The sequence below is a fragment of the Notolepis coatsorum genome (genome assembly GCF_963971535.1).
Source record: "Notolepis coatsorum genome assembly, chromosome: 17".
NCBI lineage: Eukaryota > Metazoa > Chordata > Actinopteri > Aulopiformes > Paralepididae > Notolepis > Notolepis coatsorum.
In genome coordinates this window covers 68,329,325-68,344,605 of record NC_140181.1, presented here as the reverse complement: position 1 = coordinate 68,344,605, position 15,281 = coordinate 68,329,325, and the positions used below count along the sequence as shown (strand labels likewise).

At 48.0% G+C, this 15,281-nt stretch overlaps 1 protein-coding gene across 2 annotated transcripts in view; it reads left to right on the top strand.

The window, feature by feature from the left end:
• The window catches only part of LOC311244433 (differentially expressed in FDCP 6 homolog), a 45,266-nt gene extending 30,032 nt beyond the window's left edge, over nt 1-15,234 (top strand). For both annotated transcript variants that reach the window (XM_084333933.1, XM_084333932.1), the window contains exons 10-11: nt 555-645; nt 12,778-15,234. In XM_084333933.1, the coding sequence (XP_084190059.1) occupies nt 555-645; nt 12,778-12,968 (282 nt within the window). In that variant the 3' untranslated portion in view covers nt 12,969-15,234. The remainder of the gene's footprint in view (nt 1-554; nt 646-12,777) is intronic.
• The last annotated feature ends 47 nt before the right edge of the window (nt 15,235-15,281 follow it).

Below are 15,281 nucleotides of genomic sequence, written 5' to 3'. Positions count from 1 at the left end.
AAAAATTTGCCCCTAAAAATATTTTTTGCCCCTAAATTTCTCATTTATGGGCAAGTGTGCCCCTAGTGAAAAAGCTTAGCGTACAGCCCTGAATATAACTGTGTCTTGATGTAGTGATAGTTGATCTGGGCCCGTTTGTTACTAGAGGAGTCTTTCTCCACTTCACTCACACTATGGCAATGGTCACGTTACTGTGGTAAAATTACGATTTTAAGCACATTTTATGTAGTTTTGGGAAGAAAAGAAAGTGATAATAATTAGTTACAGATGCTTGAAATTGGTTTATAATCTCCTTCTAATATCCCAAAAACCTAATGCTTTCCTTCCTTCTTTCTTTCTTTCTTTCTTTCTTTTTTCTTTCATTTTCAATTTAAGGTTACTGAAAAAAAAAAGTATTATCTAGTTTAGTATAGTAAACTAATAATTATAATCATGTATCGAGTAATTAGTCTTGCAAGGCAGCATGAGATACAATGGAGTGGCTACTGAGGTTGACAGCGTTGCTTGTGGATTGCTGGTGAGTTTTGTTTGACATCTCTTTTGCTCGTTGATAGGCAGCTCAGAGGAAGCTTCGCACAGCCAGCACCAATGTCAAGCACTGGAATGTTCAGATGAACAGATTGATGCGCCCGATTGGACCAGGGGGTAAGTGACATCACACACCTACACCCGACAGGATTGTGCATCGTGTGATGACAATATAACGATAGGTTATGTAGATAACCTAGTTATATTAGTATTGGCTGAGCGTCCCGCTCTGCGCCTTATGAGATACCCCTTATCTCCTATGATACCTATTGTATCTCCAACGAAACAACTACATGCACCCCACCTGTATGGGGCCCCGCCCCTATGGTGGCATAGCCCATATAACCATGACTCTGGTCACCAAACGCCCTTCCTCGCCAATCCCGTCCCAGGAAAAGATCCCTCAAGAGGGAACTCAGGGCCGCGCAGAGCGGGACGCTCAGCCAATACTAATATAACTAGGTTATCTACATAACCTATCGTTATATATCGTATTTGCTTTCGCGTCCCGCTCTGAGCCTTATGAGATATGGGGAAGAGCGGACGCGAGACCCGACAAATGTACCCCCTGAGGACCCGTAAGCCCACATCAAGGGGTGCGGGGAGCCCTGTCACCCCATCCTTCCTAATGAAGGGGGGGCGCAGTCAACTCCACCTGAATGCGAACAAGAGGGAACCAGAACCCCTTGAACACACCGTACAGGCGGAACCACGTGTGACTCAACACACTGTGGCCCATACCCATACACTCCTGCTACCCGACCAAGGACGGGAAGCAGGAAAGGCCACAGACCCCAGAACCGCCTGGGAGACAGAACCCCCGGTCATGTCCATGAGGTAAAACCTTACAAAGGGACCCGGGGAGGACCATGAAGCTGCAGCACAGATGTCCTCCACCGAGGCCCCACCCAGGAGAGCGGCAGAAGCAGCCACCCCACGAGTGGAGTGCGCCCTGACGCCCCCAGGGGGATCCTGCCCAGCCAACGTGTAGCAGAGGGTAATGCCCTCGCACAACCAATGGGACAGGCGCTGCTCCGACAGTGCCATACCAGCACGAGCCCCACCGTAACAGACAAAAAGCTGGTCGGTAACCCTGAAGTCCTGAGTACGGCTGAGGTAAATCCCCAAGCACGGACTGGACATGACAGGTGAAGGCCCGCATCTAACTCACCAGTGTGAGGAGGAGGACGAAACGCCTGAACCACAATATCCCGGGAGCGGAAGGAACTCCGGATATTCTTAGGCACGAAAGCAGGATTAGGTCGCAGAGTGGCACCGCAATCGGTCCGAAAAGACAGGCACTCTGGACGTACCGAGAGAGCACAGAGCTCACCTACGCGTTTAGCGGAAGTGACAGCCAGTAGGAACGCGGTCTTGAAGGACAGCTGTCCCAACGGCGCCTGCTCGAGCGGCTCAAACGGGGCCAAGGACAACCGACCGAGGACCAATTGAAGATCCCAAGTCGGAGCCAAGGAGCGTTGCACCGGCTTAACGCGTCGAGCGCCAAGCAGGAAACGCTTCACAAGAGGGTGGCTGAACAAGACATCCCCTCAAACCCCTCATGATAGGAGGATATAGCTGCTGCATATACCCTCACCGTCGAAGCCGACAGTCTATCAAGGAGAGACTGGAGGTAACTAAGGACAGCATCCAGGGGGCAGGAGACTGAGTCCCGGCCCCCCGCCTTACACCACACTTGGAACATACGTCATCTGCCCGCGTAAGCGCGACAGTGGAGGGAGCATGCGCATTCCAGATGGTAACACCATCAGGATCAAGAACCTGCGCCCCTCAACGTACCCGTCCCAACAACTGACCTAACAGATGTATGGGGAAGAATCCCTGGCGGCACGGCATCGGTCCCAGACCCGCCTGGCCATGTCCAGACGTAATCCTCACCCGTCAGGATGAGGACCGCCCCGCGACAGTACACCTGCACCCACATTCTCCCTGCCGGGGATGTGGGGAGCCCTCAGGCCGCGCAGATGGAGGACGCCCATAGCCAGCCGCCTGCCGCCTGGTGCAGACAGGGGAAGCGTACTCCTCCCTGTCTGTCGATACACGACACTGACGTTGTATCGTCCGTCCTGATCAACACCATTTGTGGACCAGAAGGACCGCTTTCAACACCAACACATTGAACGTAGCGCAGACCGGGCAGCATGGTTTGCCAGCTGCCCCCTACTGCGTTGGCCCGACGCGTCACCAGCGAGGGAGGCGTCGGTGAAAACGCGACGTGAGACAGCGCCGTAACCGTCCTAGGACGGAACCTCCCGAGCGTGTTGACAACACGCTCTGAGATGGATGCCCATAGCCCTCCAACCGTTGACTGGGAAGAGGAGTACTCTACATCCAGTCTACAGCAACCCCAGGCTGGTAGAGACCTGCCTGGTACGAGACCTGACGATCCACCTTGACCGCGAAGGACCAGAACGTCATCAGGGCAGAACACTCCGTAACCCCTGACGACGCAGAGGCCCCAGTGCGGCCTCCACGCACTTGGTGAAGATGCGGGGAGCCAGAGAAAACCGAACGGCAGCCTCTGGTACTCATACGCTAACCCTGCAAAGGAAGCGTAGGTAAGCCCTAGGATGGAAGATCGGAGATGCGCATACGCATCCTACAGGTCTATGGAGGAGAACCAGACCCTCACCTGACAGTGTTCAACAGGTAGGAGACGATCCAAAAAATGCTGAACCTTCCCATGGGACAGGTCCAGCCTGGGTCTTACACCCCTCCCTCCCGACTTCTCAGGCAGAGAACACCGGGAGGAGAACACCACGACGATGGCTTGCTTCGTCCACAGAGATTGGATCTCGTTGACCAGAGCTGTCACTGCTGGAGACCCTGACAATAGGGTCTGTACCAAACCTGAAAACGGGTGGGGTTGTGTAAACACAAGTCCCCGCCTCAGCGTTCTCTCCATCCACCTCGACATATGGTACTGCCGTAGTCATATGTGACGACACTCCCAACGCACCCGCCGTCACGTGGCGCAGGTCCGCCAGGAACTGTAGATAGTTGGCCCGGTCCCCCCGCTGTGCGTAGCCAACCCTGGAACCGTGCGAGCAGCGCGTTCCGTGTCGGAACATCTGACCCTGACACCACCCACGAGGCAATCGCACCCAAGGGGGAACCCCGACAGAAAGGGCCGGTCTGATACGGGGGGCTTCCGATGAAAAAAGCCCCCCCACTGAACACCCCTCCAGAACATGCTGAGGAGTTGTTCTGCAGCCGGACATGCAAGGTGTAAGGCCCCCATGGGTTCCTATACACCGTAGCCCTGCAGTGATATTACCACCACCCCAAATCATGTGAGCTGCGACCACTTGCCAATATTTCAGGAGTGGGAGGCACCAACATGATACCTGGCCTGGCGAAGGCGAGGCCGGGGAAGCCTGCACTGTGTGCCTCAAAAGGTTTCGAGCCCCCCTGCTGACAACACTTAAGTTGACAGACGTAACACCAGGCTCAACCAACACAGCTCAAGGTGTGGGAGCCGCTTGACAGCACAACATTCTCACGGACAGACCCAGGCTCAGCCATCAACTGTGTGTCAGCCCCTGTCCCCATGAGAAGCGAAAGGGGGGCCGCCCGCGCATCAACGAAGGCACGCGGCCCGCAGCCAAAGGAAACAATCAGAGCCCACTTTTTCCGCTGGTGTTGGGGAAGGGAGTGATCGGAGAGCGGACTGCTCGCGGCAGGACGGTGACGGCTTGTTTGTTCAAACCGAACCCATCCTACATGGCCGATCCCTCGGCCGCCAAGGCTGTCGGCCTTGTGGACACCTGTCGAATCAACGCCCAGGATACCTCCGGCGGGGGAAAACATGGCCGCCTGTCGAGGGCCTCGTCATCGCCGCTGACGAGGCCGTGCTCTCTCTTCTTCTGGCTGCGCGGTGTGAGGCGGTGTAGGGCCTAGGACAATACCGCCCGCGCTCCAGCAGAAGACCAAAATCCCCTGCGGAGAGGGGAACCCTGAGCGGTTATAGCTTGCGGCTGGGTCAAAGCTAATAACGTCAACAACCTCGCGCGATGTGTCGACGTCAGCTGGCCCTCAAGGCCCCGCCACCAGACACCATTTTTTTAATAGAAAAAAACAGCAATTCGAACACAGTTCTAATCGTTGCCAATTCCATACCGTGGCGGTACAAGCTTTAACAGCCCACCAGCCACTCGCCAGGCCGACCCACCCATGGCGTCGGCCGGGCGGGGCACTGTTTCAATATGTCAAAAACAAAGGACTGATGTTAACACGGAGCACCAGTGGTGGTTGCAAACAGCAACCTCCACTGTGGTGTGCACCATGAAAGGGTTAAAAGAACTAAACCACAAAATACTGTAGAATGAGCAAACCCATACACACAATGTTAAGGGGAGGCGGACCAGAGCGAACTAGTCCTGCCTTCATTCAAAATATTCACAACAGCACACCAGCCCTAGCTTAGCCCATTTACCAAAAAAGGTAAACAAAGTCCCCCCCGCACTACTCCCCCAGTATACCGATTGACCGTCAGTATGAATGGTTGAGAGGAGAGAAAACTGTAGCAAGACAGACCTTCTCATAGCAGAGTGACAGAACGAAACAATAGCCCACTACACAGGGCCGCCTCAGGGGGTGGGGGGCCTCGCGTTTAAATTCGCCCAGGGCCTCACATTTCTCCCAGGCGGCCCTGCCCCTATACTACTACAGCCTAGCGTGAGGCGATGTGGGACCCAGATCAACAACGCCTGCGCACAGACACGCAACATGTTTACCAAGTCGGCTGGACCCATAGCCCCACTACCCGACGCCAATGTGGATAGGAACTAGCCAGCTGAGCCATAACCCGCCGTTAAGTCCCATCCTGCAGTAATATAGCTCTACTGCTACACCGCCGAGCTCACGCATCGCCCCAGATGGGGACACCGTTCCATAGACCCCGCCGGAACACAAGGTAACATACCTGGCTAGGATACCTAGCCACGGCCTACCCTGTTGTCAACCCATTTACCCGAAAAAAGGTAAATAGGACTCAGCAAAAAAAACCACAACAGCTACCGACTGACCTTCATTGATGAACCGGGCAAGAGGGAGAAGTGACAACATCTCACGGCGGAGACATTAGAACAGCGTAGCAGTTAGCAGTAGTGATAGCATGTGGCATTAGCGATAGCATGTAGCATAGCATTAGATGTTTAGTAGCACGCCCAAGACAGCTTGGAAAACCGTTCCCTGCAGTGAACGTTCACCAAACCATCCTGCCCCCGGCGCCAACACACAACATGGTTGTGTAACAAAACAAACCAGCATTACTAACACTATACCCATGCCTGAAGACACAGGGCCTACCTGGGTACAAACCGGCCCGACAGCCAATCTTGTACAGCTGAACCTCGATCTGCTGTCATCAGACGAGGAACATCAACATAGGCCCGTCGTGTCGCCGAAAACATGCGTCGAAGATGCCAGGGGCCAGCAACCTCCGGTAAGCTTTCAACATTATGACTCTGATCTTTTTCATCCTGCTAGTTAACGTATGGTGCACGCAGCCAGTACGCTGGGACGAAAATAGAGGAAGGGCGTTTGGTGACCAGAGTCATGGTTATATGGGCTATGCCACCATAGGGGCGGGGCCCCATACAGGTGGGGTGCATGTAGTTGTTTCATTGGAGATACAATAGGTATCATAGGAGATAAGGGGTATCTCATAAGGCTCAGAGCGGGACGCGAAAGCAAATACGATATATAACAGATTTAGATTGTTCTCTATGTATCAGAACGGAACATCTGTGTACTTTGGGCATTTTTCGCAGCCGCGTCTACTTTTGGGGAAAACACTGACAATGTTCCTATTGACTGCCATTGTATTTGACCCCCATATAAAAACCTCTGGCAGAACAGCTTACATTGTTTGAAAAGTTTGTTTAGTTAAAGCAATTACTTTCCAACACTGGCCGCCATTGAGCGTTCAGTTCACACCATTGTGGGAAATTAGGTTTGATCCATTTTCAGGACTATTTCCCCGTCAGCTGCAGGATATTTCCTCAGTTCCCTACCTGGACATTTAAAGGGGCACTTCACCAAAGAACAATGCTAACAATGCTTTAACCCTTTCACAACCACTACAGAAGGTTAACCCTTTCACTACCACACTACAGAAGGTTAACCTTTCACTACCACACTACAGATGGTTAACCGTCTGTAGTGTGGTAGTGAAAGGGTTAACCTTCTGTAGTGGTTGTGAAAGGGTTAACCCTTTGTCGTGTGGCAGTGAAAGGGTTAATATTATACTTATTATACGGGCGACAGTGGCTCGGGAGGTAGAGCAGTTGTCTCGTTCCCACTCCTCCCGGGCAGCGTGTCGAAGTGTCCTTGAGCAAGACACTTAACCCCTAATTGCTCCTGATGAGCAGGTTGGCACCTTGCATGGTTGCCTCCGCCGTCGGTGTGTGAATGTGTGAGTGAATGGGTCAAATGTGAGGAACAAATTGTAAAGCGCTTTGGATAAAAGCGCTATATAAATGCAGCCATTTACCATTTAGTTTCTAAAACTAAGAGGTAATGACTATTTCTGGGCAATGATGGTCTTCAGTGTGAATTATATCTGTGTGTTTTGTCCTAACATTGTAGTTTATAAACAAACACCATCTAATCCCTGTTTATTCCCCGAGTTGTTTTCCCCCCAAAAGAGACATGACGATCAAAATTCAGTATGATTGATGCATCGCCGGTCCATTTTGCCGTGTGATACTATTAGAGGAAATGCCAGCACTTCCTTTCACAGATATAATGTGAAAACGACAATACACAATATGTCCATGGCATTACAAGGCCATCCTGTATCTTATGTGATAAAAAGGTTCACACGATATAGGCCTAATGATCATTTCAGTCAACACTTTGCATTACTACTGCCTCAAAACCCCATGACATGTCAACAGATCGCGGTGGTGAAAGGACATCTCTAGTTGTTATTTTGTAAAATGACTTCCATGGCCATGGCCTACTTACATGTGTGTAATCTAGGTCACTAAAACACACTACATGTTCTTGTGCTTTGGTTGTCACCAACTGTGCAACAAGCAAGCACCATGTTGCAACAAGCACTTTTTTTTTTTTTTACTAAATATCTTTTTTCTTTCTAATTGTGATTTGCTACTTGGTCTGTTTCATTCCATTTTAGGAGACTTACTACCTATGTCATCAGTATCTTTGAACTCCTGAATGAACAGTCTCAGTGACATGTGGGGGCGACAGTGGCTCAGGAGGTAGAGCAGTCGCCTGGTAGCCGGAAGGTTCCCGGTTCGATTCCCGCTCCTCTTGGGCAGTGTGTCGAAGTGTCCTTGAGCAAGACACTTAACTAATTGCTCCTGATGTGCAGGTTGGCGCCTTGCATGGTTGCCTCTGCCATCGGTGTGTGAAAGTGTGAGTGAATGGGTGAATGTGAGGAACAAATTTGTAAAGCGTTTTGGATAAAAGCGCTATGTAAAATGCACCATTTACTTTTTTTTTTTAAACTTACATTTTTATTGAACACTTATAGACATACAGGTTACAACACAACATATACAATAACATCAATAACACAACAGTACAATGATGTGGGCCCCTTGAACTCGGCTGCGCTCATCCTCACAGACCCCCGCAAGAGGAACCCCCCCCCTCCCACCCTAGAAACCGGGCTCCCCCGCATCCCAGGTCCGTCCCACACGGGGTCCAGCACTCAGCGACACGGGTATCTTGAATCTGATTGGGCCCGACCCAGTAAAGGGGCGAGGGGCAATACCCCCCCCACCGAGCCAAGCCCGCTACCTCCCATGCCACCAAGCCCCCCACCCCACGCACAACCAACCCACAACCCACGGGATCCCACTCTCCCGGGTCAAACCGCATAAACCCCCCCCCCCCGAATTGAGCCCATTGGCGCCCCCCATATCTTAGGCCGCTGCGCCCGTGGCCGGGCCCCCATCGACACGGGTCCCTTGAATCAATTGGGCCAGGCCCAGTAGAGGAAATGATAGGGGACTCCCCCCCACCGAGCCAAGCCCGCTATTCCCCATGCCCCCGAGAGCCCCACCCCACGCCCATCGGCCACCCAACACACAGGACCCCGCCGGGCAAAGCCCATCCTCTCTGATCCCCCTGTGAGAGACCCCTCCCTCCCGCCCTCCTCCCCGAGAGATAGAACACCCCCATATCCTGGTCCACCATGCACAGAGCCGAGCCCCCAGAGCCCCCACCCACCCCCGCCCGACCGCCAGGCCCCTGGCCCACTAGAGCCCCAAGCCCAGGTCCGCAGAAGGTCTAAGCACCACGCCTCAATGGCCCCCCGACCCCCCGCGACGCCAAGCCCGGTGCCCCCCCGGCCCCGACACCTGACCGCCCAGGCACGACGGCCGAGGACCCCAGGAAACCCACTGTACCTCCCATGTCACCGACATCACCGCACACGTTTGTGAAAATAAAACTAACAATACAATAAGCGCACTCTTTCCCCGGTTGGCGGTTTGGAGGGGGATCAGCCCTCCTACTGGAGAAGCCCCCCCAGAGACGAAGATACCCCCTCCAAGCCTCTCTTCATGTCCAACATTTTGAATTTTTGTCCTTCATATTTGTCCATGTGCACATTTAAAACATATATACTTTACATAAATCGCTCCCATGGTGTACGGGGGATCCATAAGTCACCCCCTCTCCCCTGCTGGTAGGTGCAGAGTATTGGCTCTCTTGTTGAGAGGGCTCTGCCTAGTGGCGAGGGGTGCCTGATGTCTTGGCCTCCCTTCATCTCACTATAATTGTCCAACATTCGTGTTGTCTATTGTGCTAGAACTCCTGGTCAAAGTTCTCTGTCTGCTTTTCCTCCTGTTCCGAGACCCCCACCCTCCAGTCCTCCTGTGATTCGAGTCCCATGTTCCATTGACTCTCCTTCATCCCAGTCCAATGTGTGTAAACCTCTGTGTGATTATAGTTCTCCATTCTGTGTGTAGCATGTTTACTCCTCCAATTATTCTATGTGTTGTATATTTACCCTCCTAATTATTTCCATCTGCAGTGATTATAGTGCGCATTTGTGTATGTGTTCCATTGGGCATTATTGTCTATAGCTGGGGTGGTTAATCCGTTCTTTATGTACTCCTCTCGTTTGCCTTCCCGTGTCTCACCTCGTCTCTTCCTTCACGTCTCCTTATCATTTCCTTCACCTCGAAGCTCAAAAAGTTAATAGTAACCACTCTCGGGGGGCCTGCCAGCGGGCTGCTTCGGCGCATCCGCCCCGTGGCCTCTTTGAATCTCCCTCACCACATCCACTCCGTCCTCCAATCCCCATAACCGGGTATTATTTCTCCGCGGTCTCCCTTCCATGTCCGACAGCTCTTCCTTCATTTTTTCTTGTTGTAGAATTGCAATTGTCAGTACTTCGTGTATCTTCGTTTCCCATTCCTCCGCCGTTCTCCCTTCCAACGCCGCCACGCTCTCACCCTGTTCCACCATCTTTTCATTGACCGCTTCGAGTCCCGCATCCATTTCTCCCCCGATATCCTCCTGCTCCGTCTTCAATTCCTCCCCCAGCCTCCCGACATCGGTCCTTATCGTGTCCGTAGTTGTCTGCATATCCGCCAATATTGCGTCCGTCATTGTTTTCATATATGCCAATATCTCGGCCTGCATGCAGACCGCCCATCCTGGCACTTCCCTGTCGAGCGCGGCCGGCCCACCTCCTCCTTCCACCTGGTCCCTCTCTCCCTCGCGACAGGGATTTTGTATCTTCAAATTCTCCCTTCTCAGAGATCCCTCATTTTCTCTCTTCTTCTCATTCCTTGTTTCCTCCTTGTTCCTTGATTGCATCTCCATTTTTTATTTCTTTTCGGGTCTTTATTCATCAGTTTTTTTACTTATTTGACCAGGAGCTCCAGCACACGCGTGCTACCTGTTTCCTCTCGTACCCGCTTCCCTCGCACCATTTACCTTTTACGTGCATTAGTGGAGCACTTAAATAATTAGCACTTTGGGATCCCAGCGAACAAAAAGTGCATTACAAATTCAATCTATTATTATTTATTATTAATAGGCCAGTGGGAGTATTTGCAAATGTCTGAAGGTCTCAGGCTGAAACATTGCATTATAAAATATTTAGCAAGGGAAGACAGTATGCATCCTTACTCCTTATTGTAGACTTAGCATACTTCCAGAAATATGGTGCCATTGGCACCAGTGAGTCTATGGTTTATTTCAGTGTCCTCGTGTCCAATGCACCATATTGCAGACATAAAGCTGACTGCGTTGGATAATGTCAAATGCATTTCTTTGGTTGGTCACCATGGTGTTAAATGAAATCCAATTTATGCATCAAATCAAAGTTTATTTGTCTAATAATAATAGTAATAATACACTTTTTTTGCATAGCACCTTTCATGCAAGAATTCTAGCTCAAAGTGCTTCACAGCAGTAATAAAGACAGGCATAAAATGAGCACAACATTTGCAGATCAAGAGCAATGCATAAAGTGCAGACATAGAATTAGGCATAAAATGACCATAAAATAGACAGCAGCTAAATAGACTGTCAAAATAAGCCATAGAACTTATTTGAATAGGCCTCTTTGTTTATGGTTTGATCGTCACTGATACACATAGAATAGACATATAAAATCACGAAATGCAAAGTATCATCATGGTGCATCGACATTAATGTGGTAATCCAACCGACATGAGTCAAAATGAATGTGTGTTTATCTATTTAAAAGGTGCACTCTGAGATTTTTGATAGTTTAGATCAGTGGTTCTCAACTGGGGTAGCCTCAGGACCCACATTTTTTAACCACTTTGATTTATTTCACAATTATTTTTTGCAATAATACACAATCCTTCATGCATAGTTAAAAACATGAAATAAACTAAAAAAGTGCAACTATGGCTAAAAACCCGATGGGGGAAAAAAAATATATATACAGTATATGTTTCTTAGCAGACGCTTTTATCCATAGCAATGTACAGTACATGAGTGCATAGATTTTCAGTATATGTAGTCCCATGGGATCGAACCCACAACCTCAGCATTGTTAGTGCCATGCTTTACCAAGTGAGCTACAGAAGGCAGATGTATCTTGAATTACAGGCATATATGCTTTTTAAACAAGTTTAAACTGGTGATGCTCATCATGATTCAAGAATCTAAATTGAACTGTATGAAATAAAAAGGCAGACTTTTATTGTATTAAATAAAAAGGCACTTATCTTGAATTACAGGCATGTATGCCTTTTAAACAAGTTTAAACTGGTTATGCTCATCAAGTTTTAAAAATCTAAATTGAACTGTAGCAAAGATTACCCTATCAGGGGACACTGAACAGCATTTTATTGTGAAGAATATTCATTTTTGATGGCTTCATGCTTTCATGTGCTAGCACTTCACTGCACACAACACACTGAGGTTTTGGTCCCTCTATTTTGTCCTCAATGTAAGAAAACCCATATTTAATGTCTGTGTTGTATTTACATTTTGCCATGTTTACAAATGCTCGAATCAATGACCGCTAACTGATGTGACGATGTTAGTGTTACTGTCATGACAACGCTGGCAGCAAATGGCTACTGCGTCATGGGAAACGTATGTCCTTCAAATGATTATTATTATTATACTATTTTTTTACACATTGATAGTAGATCAAACAGCACTTGTTCAAAACCATTTTCTTTATTATTACATCACTACAATTTACAGGACATAAATGTTGCCTCTTTTCAAAGAAATCATTGGACCAGAGAGGCACTACAGAAAGCGGCAACTTTATAAACGTAAAACAAGGATGGTAGAATGGAGGAGATATCACCAGAGATGTCTCTCATCATATCGCGTCAAAGAGAGAGAGAGAGAGAGAGAGAGAGAGAGAGAGAGAGAGAGAGAGAGAGATCTATACAATTCTGTGGTTTATCACTCACTACTCCGATGAGAGGAGTAGTCTACTGTGAGAGATGAGGGAATAACTATACTAAACGGTTTCACTGGAATTCAGTTGCTAGAGAACAGTTTGGACCCAAATGCATTTCCTGTCAACTATTGCATTAGCTAACATTGCAACAAGAAATAAACGTTAACCTACAAGGAATCACTGCAATTCTGTGGTTTATCACCATAACATTTGCGTTTTTAGTTTTTTAACAATGCAAAAAAAATAAAATAAAAGCTATGCTCAGGAAAATGGCCGGGCTTAATGTAAAACATGTGTGTTGATTAGTAATCTGTAAGTGTTCTTGCTCTGTGTTCCTATAGAGAAGAGACCTTCAGGAGGGAGCTCCTTCTCTGGGTTCCACATCCCTGCACAGCGAGACCCTGGCCTACATGTCAGACAGCGCTCCGAGGAGCAGGGCGAGGAGAGCAAGGAGAACGTCGACAACAGTGCCGAGTGCGAGGGAGAGAAGCGGCTCTCGCATGCCTCCAACGGAGACATGGACATCCCCTAAGAACATGACTCGAGAGAGACTTTTAAACGTCACTCATGGTCACAGAATGACATAATCCGATGAGAGGAGTAGTCTACTCTGAGAGATGGGGGAATCTACCTGTATGACAAGAATCAACTATCAACTAAACTGTTCACTGGAATTATGTTGCTAGGAAACAGTTTGGACCCAAATGCATTTCCTGTCAACTATTGCATTAGCTAACATTGCAACAACGGAGAGTCAGCATTGCCTTGGCTTAGGCTGATCGCTATACTAACTCGTTTGGCTGAGTTAGGGGGAGGGAAGCCGTGGGTGGGTCCTGGGCGTTGTGGACAGCGACCCCTACAGTTCGGTCGGGGCGCCTGCTCAGCGAGGGTAGGATCTGGAGAGAGGTAGTGCGACCGTCCACACGTTACACTCTCCCGGTGAGAATCTGCGCTGCCAGGCTGGCTGCCGGCTGGCTGCACATGCGTCGGAGGAAAGCATGCGACAGTCTCCGGCCTCTCGGACCAACAGTAGGGGCGGGTGCGCAACAACCAGGAAGGGGGTTGGGAATTGGCATAATGACTAACAGTGGGATGGGAGAAAAAAAAAAATAAAAAAAAATAATAACATTGCAACAAGAAATAAATGTTAACCTACAAGGGATCACTGCAATCCAGATAAAATAAGGGATGGCCTACAGTAGATCTGTGTACTACTACTCCTTATATTAAATGTTGCATATCTCAATATGTTACTGAACCCATCTCACAAAAAGTTATTTATAACAGTTTTCATTGTGTTTTTGTTTGCTGAGGAACAGTGTTAGCGGTTATAGCTGACAAACTCTAATACTTTCATTGCAACCTACATAAGGACTGCTTCAGTTACAAACGATACCTCAGTGAGGAAACCATGATTCTATCATGTGAATTCTGTCATTTGATGTTTGAAGTACAGATGAAGGTAGCTTTTTTTTGTTCTGTATTATAAATAGGCTAAAAAAATCTTTTTAATTTTTTTTCTCCTGGTCTTGCTAACAGCTTGACGTTAAATCAAAAGATAATTTAATCTTTAAAGATAACTCACTTTCCTGACTGACGAATGTCTACTCAACCAAAAAACAGAGAGAAAGAAAGTTGTGGGGGGAAATTAAAGCTCACATCTTCTGTGGTCTTTGTACTTCCTGTTTAGATGTACTTGTCAGTTAAAGGAACACGCCAACATTTTGGGACATTAGCTTATCGTCTTCTCCAGAGAGAGACAAGATATACCTCCTCTCTGTGCGTTCAGTAGAAAGCTATCTGGCTGCATGTTAGCCTAGCTTAGCACAAGCTAGGCTAACTAGCTAGCTTTCTACTGAACGCACAGAGAGGAAACTGGTATCTTCTTGTCTCTCTCTGGAGAAGACGATAAGCTAATTTCCCAAAATGTTAGCGTGTTCCTTTAACATGTATGATTTAATCAGAAGAAGCCTGCACATTGAGGCTCTTTGGATGCAAAAATAAATGCTTTATTTACATAGCGAAAAAGGTTTAACATTTCAGTCCAGACTATCATCAGCACTACTTTCCTGTTTTTCATGTAGGCTCTAAATAGGCAATCAGCGGTAGCCAATGGGAATGAGAATGATGAGAGGCAAGGAGTGCCACCAATCAATCAGCCACATTGTGGCCAAGAGGCCTACAAGGAAATAATACATAACCCACAGGATTATAGAATATACTTCATTAATCATAGATTTGGAATAGATCCAACATTGTTACACTATCTACTAAGAAGGAATATTAGAATGTCAGACACAATTCAATTGTTCATTCCCGTTGGCTACCACTAATAGATCGGTTGGCTATTTAGAGCCTGCCAACATGAAAAACAAGGACTGAAACATGAAACATTTTGTTACTTACAACAGTCACTTTTTTCACTATGTAAATAAATTGTTTATTTTTGCATCAAAAGAGTCTGAATAGTTTTAGTCAGTGTGCTACAGTATCTTTTAAAGATTACAATGGACTATTATGCTGGCCTCTTGCACCTGGCCCACTCCTTGGTAATAATTTTCTAAATTATAAATTCATTAATCAATATTCTTTTTAGGGGAAAAGCAATACTTGTATTCCAACCGTTCTAAACGCTCTGTGGATGCATTATTTAAAAAGGGGAAAAAAAGATTACTTTACATAACATTTTTATCTAGCACCATGTAAATACTATAAGCTCTCTCTATGACTGTCAGATCTAACTGTGCAACATGGAAGTACATTTTAGCTTTGGCTCTGTAATAAAATATCAATTGACACATTACTCTGGGTGCTTACCTCTATGGTGTATGTGTTGATAATGATA